Consider the following 10,691-nt stretch of genomic DNA (forward strand, 5'->3'; position numbering starts at 1 on the left):
TGTTTTTGAGAAATGGGTAGATTCCCAACGGAGTCGATATTTTTCATTTCGTAGCATTAGACTGCAAAATTATATTGACGGTCATAAAAGCTGAAGTGATTCGACAAACAAGGTTGTTTATGGGGATAAGTTATCAAAATAGTTTCAAGGTTATTAGGAAAGAGTCAATTTAGCCATCACGTACAAAATAGTACAATTTCACTTCCAACGTTTATTAAATGGTATCAGTGGCGAATACAGAATTGGTCTGTTAGAAGACTAATTTTACACATGCATATGTAAAAAAAATTGTTAAATCAAACTTGTTCAACATGTTATCATCTGAGTGGTCTAGAACCAATTTTCAAAATTAAGCTAGATTTATACTACAAAAATAAGATTCAGTTGTTTTGAATTAAAATAGAGAATACCTTCATCCAAAATGGAGCTAATTCTAATAGCTGGAAGGTCCCCTTACCCCTTTATCTCTGTCCGTACCAGACCCCTTTATCTCCGTCCCTAGATGGTATAATTGAAACTCTTACTAATATAATTTGACAAACAATTATATCTTTAATCTCTCTATATCTAGACACTGCATGTTTTAATTCTTAATACCACTTTAAACATTACAAAATTTTTTGATAAACATTCTGTTATTTAATATGTCAATTTCTGTTAATGATGATTTTAACTGTGCCCTTCTATGTTGCCCGGACACGGACACGGATACGGTATCCGACACTGACACGGATACGGGAAACATCATTTCTATAAAACACAGGACACGGATACGTGGGGGACACGTGTAAATATTAAAAATATTGGGGCACATTTATAAATATTAAAAATATATTTATATATATGATTTTTTGTAATATAACTAAATAATTAGGAGCCCTATTTATATAGATGGATGGAGAAGTTTGAGAGTTTTTGTATTAATTAGGAGTTTCTTCTGGCATTAATTCCCCCTGTCCTTTGGAGTTTTGGCTCTCTAAATCTATCAACTATAACGACTATCGGTGAAGTTGAACGGCTGTATAATTTGAATTTGAAGAATCACAGGTTTAATTTGACATTTGAAGAAGCGCGTGTTTTTTTTCCTGGGACACGCGTATCCTTCACTGATACGCGTGTCCAACTTTCCGATATTACGGACACGGCCCCGACACCGTGTCCGTGGAGTTTCCGGCCGTGTCCGTATCGGATACGTATCCGACACGGGATACGCTGGGTCTATGGAGTGTCCGTGCATCAGAGGTGCCCTTTGATTAATGTTAGTACTGAAATTATGCTATTTTGTATGTAGAGATTAAATTGACTCGTTTCCAAAACACTTTGATTTAACTTATCCCTTGTTTGCATTATTGCTAATCAATTTTCTCACAATTCAATCCGTGAGGGTTATGTGGTTTGTGGCTATGCAGTGAGGAAGTAAAAAAAAATAGGTTAACATGTTTTATGAGGTAAAATATTGAATCTTGCTTTTTAATCGCGAAGAGGATTGTACCATGAGAGAAGTAAGGAGGTCAACCTCTTTCAAATATACAACATGGATTCTGGCAATGTAGTTGGACTCTCATATCGATTCGAATGAATCATCATTTCCACGGAGGTAAATCTTTGCCTGCTAGGCAAGAGGATAGCAAGTTACAAATTCTGTCTCGGTAGAATATACATGTATTTTATTTCTATTATTATGAAATTCATAAATGAAGTAGTTAATAAATGAAATAGTTAATGGTGGGGTTACCATCATCCTTTTTGTAGTGACGAATCTTGTATGTGTTCCTAAGAAAAGGAATTTGTCCATTTTTCGGGGTCGCAAAGGGGTGTGGAAACACATAAAACAACTTTATTAAGGTAAAATATTGAATCTTGCTTTTTAATTTAATAATAACTTTATTAAAACAAAATGAAGCTCCGAGTGATATTTTCAAATCTAACTCCAAATTTCAGTAATTAACCTTAAACCCCCCTTGTTTTCGTCTAGTTTGCATTTAAAACATCTCTTTTCTAGCAGGAAACACTCCCAGCCATTTACCAAAGTACTAACTCATCATACTTGTGATTGTTTAGTTTGTCTACAGCACTCACTGTTATACAAGATATTCCCATTATTTGGTACTGGAGTAGGAAGGAAGAGTAGTCAGAATTTTAAGACTTGTTTAGGCTGGCTTCCTTGTTTCCCAAGTGCCTTGTCCAAAGCTGCATGGAAATCTTCGAAAGGAACCATCTCCATTCTGCAAACAGTATAATCTCAACTTGTTAAAACTTAAAAGGACATAACCATGCTGTAGAGACCAAAACAAACTCCACTGAAAAGGAATAACATACTCGTATCTCAACTTCCCGTCACGTGCTAAGGACAGAAGATAATCTATCATTTGTCGACACTCTTTTGCTTTCTCAGACGCCATCAACTTTTGCAACCAGAACCCCCTCAAGGATAGATCCTGCAAGCAAACAACAAGAATTTATTAAACCAGCTCCTACTTCTGACTTTAGATTGATTGAATCACCAATCAAATTGGACCTCTAATGGTTGTTACTCGACAAACAAACTCCATAGAAGGAAATACTATGTTAGAAACTCAAAACACAGATAACAATATAAAATAGAAATATGCTATGTTGTTATATATGAAAGGAAAAACTAAGAACAAAAGATAGAACGGATAGAGTTTAACCCTCTAATCCCCACGGGAGAAACCTCCCTCTCTCTCTACTAAGTAGAGCCACTGCAATAGCAGCCAAACAACAACTCAAAAACCTCCCTTTACTTCTCAATAACAATCTCTTATATATACTAATGACTCATACTCTAAATACCTATACTAATGTCTTGTACCTGAAATGCCCCTATCCCAACTACTGGGCTACACCATTCTCTAACATTCTACTATCTGAAAATCGAAATTTTAGCAGTACATTATATGCAAAGTTTCTGACAGAATAATGCTTTGTCTAGGGCCGTCAATTTCTAACACAACAATGACATGATTATCATTTTGTTGCATTTACATCATGCACAATCATGTGGAATATATAGATCACATAACATGCGATTATAACACGCCAACCCATTTTCACACCCTACTTTGTACCTTCATTTCAAGTTTCTGACTATTTTGCACAAAAGAATCCACAATTTCGTTGTCAGTTTTAGACATTTAACCACTATCTGATCAAATATTAAGAATCTTACATTAATGATGCAGGAACTTTTACAGGCAGTTACTTATAAATAACAACACCTGCAACAAGACTAAGGCCCTGTTCTTTATTACTTAATTTCAGTAACAATCAGTTCAGTTCAGTAGTAATCAGTTCAGTCCAGTTCAGTTCAGTATTCAGTTTCAGTATTCAGTTTCAGTATTCAATAATTTATCATTATTTATTATAATTATTATATATTATTATTATTTATATATAATTTATTATTATTATCATTATTTATTTATAATTTCAGCAATTTATTATAATTATTATAATTTATTATATATTAATTTATCTATTTTCATTATAATTATATTTATATATAATTTATGCTTTGTCATTATATATATTATCATTATTTATTATAATTATAATTATTTGGTGCAACTTATTTACAAATTTTACGAAAAGTAAATAAATATTATATTAATACGTTTACATTACAATGCTCTAAAAAATTAACTGGCTCAACTACCTTAATATCTCAAATAGTGCAATTTTATCCCTAATATTAGAAGCCAATAGCAATTTTACCCTTAACATTGATAAATTGAGTCAAGATTTTGTATTCATATGAAAATTCATATTTAGACGTTAGGAGTAAAATAACCCCGGACCCAAAACGTTAAAGGTATTTTTGTACCTTAATACTTAATTGTAATAAAAAGTTAAGGGTGTGTATTCATATAAAAATTTGTATTTAATTTCATAGGCTTTAAATTATATATAAATTTGTGTTTGTATGTAATTTATATTTTTAATTTAAATTAGACTCATTTTTATTTAATGTCATAGGATTTTATCGAGCCTAGATTTTATTTGATATTTAATTTAGTTTAATCTTTAATAATATGTTTATTTATTATTGATATTATTTTTTTTGGTAGAAATATTATTATTATTATTATTATTATAAGCTTATTAATGTCCAATATTATCATTAAATTATTTTAAAGTCTAATATCATCATTATTGTTACGTTCGATTAAATTCGGTTAAGTTCGGTATCATTCAGTTAAGTTCAGTAGCATTCAGTTAAATTCAGTTCAGTTTTTTTCAGTAATAAAGAACAGAGCCTAACTAAAAAATGAAAAAATATTATTTACCTTGAAAATGAAGGACGATGTTGATACTGTCACAGGTTTCTTAGACATTCCACCATAAGTTACCATAGTTCCTCCCTGTCTGAATTCAAGAGCTTCTTAGTTACCATTCAAAATAATTACACTTTTAGTTTAGCTAATCTAAGCGTTAAAATTCCTCACATATTTATGGTCATACCTTAAGAACTTCATGACCAAAGTAGCAGAATTGCCACCAACACAGTTGAACCCCAAAGCTGGTTCGGCTAAATTACTCTGCCATGCCAAGTCACATACTTCAGTATAGATTGCACAAAAATAATAATACATCACACCAAGCATGATATGAGAAGAATAAACACCTCCTACTTCAGATTATTTTAATTATCAAACATAAGGAATCCATAGCTGATGATACCAGGAGACCCTTGACATTCTTCACTTGTAATTGGCTCTCAGTGAACACTTCATCAGCACCTAGTTTCATTAAGCTTTCTTTTGCTTCATCCGACCCAGGCCTAAATCAAGTGGAAGATAGCATGAAACTCAGTTGGTACACATTTATTTAAATTAAAGAAAAATAAAGAGAGAGTTCGCTTGCACTGTAACTTTGAGGTGTGCTTGACCATAAAGAATTTCATATTTGCATTATTACAAAATGTGCTAGCAATTCACTTTGTCTTGATCGATGCAACACTATTATGTGGCCATACATTTTGCACAACCAGAAAATTTCCTTTTTATCTATACCTTTCGTTCGAGCCAACTGCACATGCTAGGAAGTGCAACAAGGCACAAGCAGCTTTTATCTTCCATCAACAATAGCATTTTAGAGGCAACATATGAAAAATTTATGGGTACAACAAATTCAAGTCTCTAAAGTCTAACAAGTTCACATGAAAAAGCCAATCCTAAATTTGATTACCAACCAAAAGCATGAAAAAAAGGCATTTTACAAAGACTCAATTAATACACAAACAATACCTTATGAGCATGATTGAAAGTAAAACTAGATTTAAGTGTGTTTTTAACTTTCCTTCCTCGAGGGAACTTAGACTCTGGCTATACTAAGGAAAACTTAATGTTTAACTTACCCAAATACGTATTAAACCCAATATTCACTTTACGCGATTAAGAATCCATTTTTTTCAGCAAGATACGGTGGGATTGGCAATCTGAATCCCGCATAAACATCAACATTCACTTAAAATTTAGATACATGTCAGGATATATTCTTTATATTGAAGATTTATACTATACCTGTCCCTTAATATATTAATACTATGGATGCCACGAGATTTCGCAATCTGGACAATGCACTGCCCTACAATGCTTGTGGCTCCATTTTGGACAACAGAATCTCCTGCTTGCACACACTAATTCTCAGATAATATCATAAAAAAGGATAAACAATTAAGTATCAGAATACAATGTAATAGTACCTGAATTTAGAGTAGTGAAGTCTTCAAGCATCCTTAAAGCAGTCAAAGGATTAACCGTGATTGTTGCAGCATATTCCATGGGCAACTCTTTATTGATTTTGTGCCAAACACTCTGATCTTGTACGATGTATGTCTGCCATGTCCCTGTAAGACAAAAAAAAAATCTCCCATATTCAAATGTATACCATAAATAGTATATTAGAAGTGTCTTAAATATTGACAACCTTCAATATTAAAGACAAGGTGCAAGTCACCTCGGGTGTACAAAAGGTTTATTACCCCAAGGCACCCCAAAGAGAATATATATCTACTCTGGTGATCCTCTAGAACAATCAAAATAGATTTTCCTAGATGAGCAAGTCATTGTCAGCTTAACTCTTATATCACCACTGCACATTAGAGATCTTAGCATTAAAAGACTACACATGCGTGCAGAGTGACCTCTGTTAGGAGTCAATAGAAAGGGTACTTGGCAACAAAATACAAGGCGCCAACTAACCTTCATCACGAGGAGAAATTGCCTAATGTTCTCATAATCAAAAGTAGTTGGTGACTTGTATTGTCTTATCAATTGTCCCTTTCTTTGACATTCCATTCCTAGATGAAATAATCTTTTAAAAGTTATAGTTTGAGTAATGACAAGAGTTGCTTGGATCTCTCCATGTGGTGATGATATGGGAGTTGAGCCTATGATAGCTCAGGCATAGCAGTGTCTATTTTCTTCTTGCTCTTAGGGCTTATCTAGGCTAGACATCCTCTTTGGGGTGCCTTGAGATCATAAGACTGAGTTCACCTTGACCCTAAGTACCAGATGCTATCAACTATGATTTCAAAATTCCCTACCTAGAAATGACATTAATATATAGAACTATCTTCTTCACATATTGTATCCACTTCTATATAAACAATCTGAAATTACTTATACTTAACAGAATGATAACTAATATTGTCTAATTCACTAAAAATGCAAAGAAAGATACATAATTTCCTTAATGTAATTCTACATTTCAAGGTTTAAGCTCAAGCAGCAACCCGTCGTGTTATAAAGCGAACATCAATGTAACCAACAATTACCATAGCATATTTTGGTAAGCAAAAGGTATGTACCAAAAGAAGGTGGAGATGGAATGACCCAATCCCCGGGCGAAATATCCTTAACTGCAGAGCCTACAGAATGCACTTCTCCTACACCTTCATATCCTCCAACAGCAGGCACTTGGGGCCTCACTGGGTACACTCCTATAGCCCAAACCACAACAAACACGACCAATTTGAGTTCAAAGCCAAAGGAATATAAAATTAAATCACTAACAATGATAAGTTTAAGAATGAATTAGTATATAAGAACTTAACCTTCAATTCGATTGATATCAGAGGGATTAACCGGAGCAGCTAGCATTTTAACGCACACATCGTTCTCTTTCACTTCAACTGGCGGTATCTCTACCACTCTGTAAAAAGAAAAACACTGATAAAAACAAACATAACAATTGACCAAAAAAAAAAAAAAAAAAGAGAGAGAAGAAGATACTTTTACCTGGTAACGGAATCAGGTGGACCTTGCTGGTCGTAGATTATAGCCTTGGACGGGGGCGACATGAGGGCTGAGAATGCCCTGACGATAGAAAAGCGTGTCCTACTGAAATTGAAGAGATAGGATGATGATCGCCCACTGAGAGCTCTCATGGCTATTGACCTCGTCGTCATGGACGCCATTTCTATCCCTCTCCAACTCTCTAGTCTCTGCCCTCTGGTAAAACCTGCTGGTCGTAGCTCGACTCCAACAATTAGTTTCTATCCTTCTAAAATCACCATAGCATAAAATCACCCATTGAATTCTTAACCCAAAAATTAATATATATATCATCACCCATTGAATATATGACTCGATTGAATACAATTTTGATTCAGCTATTTATATTTTCAGTTTTTTTTTTATACATTTTTTTTTTTTGAATCAAATCTGTTAACTTGAATTAATGAAAACGATCATTACATAGCGCGTCCTCCAACCAACTAAGGACGGAAAAAGCAATATAAGTATTAGCATTGGAAAGAGCGTGTTTAGCTACAATATGAGCTACCCCATTCGCTAATCTTGGAATACACGAAACCCGTAAATTAGGCTTTTGAGCGATGATACGTCTACAATCACTTATGACAGTTCCGAACTCAGACATATCAACTTTAGACGATAGTAGACTATCCGTTACCGCTTTAGCATCGACCTCAAATTCAACTCGATCATAATTAAGGGGGCTTACCCACACAAGAGCATGTCGTAGCCCAACGGCTTCCGCCAAACTCGCAGGAACAGCCCCCGCGTCGTGCGAACTACGTAGCGCTACTAACTGACCATCTGACCGGCGAATAATAGCCCCTGAGCCGTAGCGTTTCTCCTGTGCGAACAATGAGGCGTCAGAATTACATTTAAGAACACCAGCAGCCGGCCGACGCCATCGAATTGGAGCAGCAACAGGTCTAACTGATTGAGTACCCAGAACATTGAAAAGCCGCCAATCATGAATATACTGGATCGTGGAATTAACAGCAGCATTGGCTATTGCTACTCCACCATTCCATACTGCATTATTTCGAGCGGACCAAATCGTCCAAAATACCGCAGCAGCCCGAATGACAGACACCTGTGAGCCATTAACGCAGAGCCACAAGAACCAATCACCAACTATATCAGATTGAGAGGCATTTTCAGTCACCATCGCTGCACGCCAACAACTATCAGCAAATGAACACCATAAAAATAAGTGCTCATCATCTTCATATGCCTGCAAACACAACACACAGGTTAAAGGAACACCAATCTTTCTTCCTTTGAGACGACATCGGGTTGGCAAGCAATATACACACATCCTCTAGAGGAAAAGCTTAAACTTAGGCGGAATGGCCAGATTCCATAGCCTCTTCCATGCCCCCACGCTCCAATCTGTCACTTGTGTTTGTTGCAAACACCTATACCCAGACTTTGAGGTGTAAACCCCATCCTTAGTCCAGCTCCATATCAAACAGTCACGCTGAACATGACATGGTAATACAATCTTGCACACTTCCTCCGCTTCTCCCGGATTTAACACATCCTCAATCCTTCCCCTATCCCATACCCGCATATCATCAACCATTAAATCAGACACTCGGAGATCCTCAAACCCCGCAATAATAGGGGATTGGACTTTAAAATCCATACAATCCTGAATCCATGGATCATTCCACACAGAAACATCAGCACCATCTCTAATCTTCCAGCGCAAGTCTTTCTGGAGAACCGACTTAGCCTCCCACACACTCCTCCAAACATAACTAGGATTATTGCCTAATTTGGAGGTAAAAAATGAATCATTCTTAAAATATTTAGCTTTGAGAACCCGACTCACCATAATATATGGTTTTGAAATTAACTTCCACCCTTGTTTACCTAATAGGGAAATATTAAAATCTCTAAGATCCCTAAATCCTAACCCTCCATTTTCCTTAGCCTGACACAACCTGTGCCAACTGAACCAATGAATACATCTACCCCCACCACTCTTCGTACCCCACCAGAATGAATTCATCATTCTCTGCAACTCCTCACATGTGGCCTTAGGTAAAAGAAATGTGCTCATACAAAATGAAGGCAAAGCTTGGGCAACAGATTTTAATAGTACATCCCTACTGGACATTGAAAGAAATTTGAAACTCCAGCTACCAAATCTCTTACAGAACCTATCTTTAAGAAAGCCAAAAATACTGGTTTTAGACCTCCCAATCAGAGAAGGGAGCCCTAAATATCGTCCAGTATTTAGAGGGGAATGCACATTTAACAAATTACATACCTGATCACGGACATCATCTGCCACATTGCTGCTAAAGAAGATTCCAGATTTCTGCAAATTCACTGCCTGACCAGATGCTACCTCATAATCTGACAGAATAACTTGAACCACACGACACTCTTCAATAGATGCATTAAAAAAGAGAAAACTGTCATCAGCGAAGAACAGATGAGATATACTAGGAGCATGCCTTGCTACACGACAACCATGCAGTAAATTAGTCTGTTCCGCTTTCTTAATTAAACCAGATAGCACCTCAGGACATAAAATAAATAAGTAAGGTGATAGTGGGTCACCTTGCCTTAGGCCCCTTTGTGGAATAATTGGTCCAACAAACTCCCCATTGACAGAGACCGAATACTTAACTGATCCAACACACATCATTATCCAATCAACCCAAATCGTATGAAATCCCATTCTTACCATTACAGACTTCAGGAATCCCCAATCAACCCCGTTATAGGCTTTACTGGTATCAATCTTTAGCGCCACCTGCCCATGATTACCTCTATTCTTCCTTTTCATGCAGTGAATTGCCTCAAATGCAAGCTGAACACTGTCAACTATTGACCTTCCTGGGACAAACACAGACTGAGTATCCGATATAATGTTAGGAAGTATCTCTTTCAGTCTATTGGCTAATACATTGGCTACAATTTTGTACAAAACATTACACAAAGAGATAGGCCTTAATTCTGTCATCTTTTCAGGCTTCTCCACCTTAGGAATTAACACAATAATAGTGTCATTTAACTGCACTGGAAATTGACCACAATTCATCCACTCAGTACAAGCCACAAAAACATCCATTCCAATATCTAGCCAAAAATGCTGAAAAAACCCCGGATTAAGTCCATCAGGGCCAGGAGATTTATCCGGGTGCATTTGGAATACGGCAGAACGAAATTCCTCCAACGAAAACGGAGCAATAAGCTGCTCATTCATTTCGCATGTAACCAAATTCTCAATAACCTCCGTAACATCAGAATGAGAAGAAGAAGAAGATGGACACACAGGAATTGAAGAAGAAAATAAATTCTCAAAGTAAGATAGGATAACAGTACCTATTTCTGCAGATTCAGTATGTGTAACACCTTGTTCATCTTTAATTTGATATAACTGATTGCTCTTTTTCC

At 35.9% G+C, this 10,691-nt stretch overlaps 1 protein-coding gene across 1 annotated transcript; it reads right to left on the reverse strand.

Annotated features, from left to right (window-relative positions):
• Positions 1-1,861: 1,861 nt before the first annotated feature.
• On the reverse strand, positions 1,862-7,593 carry LOC136221634 (enoyl-[acyl-carrier-protein] reductase, mitochondrial). Its single transcript, XM_066009034.1, has 10 exons — positions 7,263-7,593; positions 7,079-7,176; positions 6,833-6,964; positions 5,726-5,869; positions 5,544-5,646; positions 4,702-4,801; positions 4,483-4,559; positions 4,308-4,386; positions 2,320-2,438; positions 1,862-2,225 (listed from the first exon to the last, which is right to left on the reverse strand). The coding sequence occupies exons 1-10, from the start codon at positions 7,439-7,441 to the stop codon at positions 2,132-2,134; spliced, it is 1,125 nt and encodes a 374-aa protein (XP_065865106.1). The 5' UTR covers positions 7,442-7,593; the 3' UTR covers positions 1,862-2,131.
• Between the last annotated feature and the right edge of the window lie 3,098 nt (positions 7,594-10,691).

The sequence above is a fragment of the Euphorbia lathyris genome, chromosome 3 (genome assembly GCF_963576675.1).
Source record: "Euphorbia lathyris chromosome 3, ddEupLath1.1, whole genome shotgun sequence".
In the NCBI taxonomy this organism is placed as follows: domain Eukaryota; kingdom Viridiplantae; phylum Streptophyta; class Magnoliopsida; order Malpighiales; family Euphorbiaceae; genus Euphorbia; species Euphorbia lathyris.

Bases quoted from the DNA above. Each gene is read 5' to 3' on its own strand.
- LOC136221634 (XM_066009034.1), bottom strand. From the start codon at position 7,441: ATGGCGTCCATGACGACGAGGTCAATAGCCATGAGAGCTCTCAGTGGG. The intron at 6,965-7,078 runs GTTAAGTTCTTA...TTTGGGCTATAG, and splicing joins TGATATCAATCGAATTGAAG to GAGTGTACCCAGTGAGGCCC. The intron at 4,802-5,543 runs GTATAGTATAAA...CACTTGATTTAG, and splicing joins ATTAATATATTAAGGGACAG to GCCTGGGTCGGATGAAGCAA.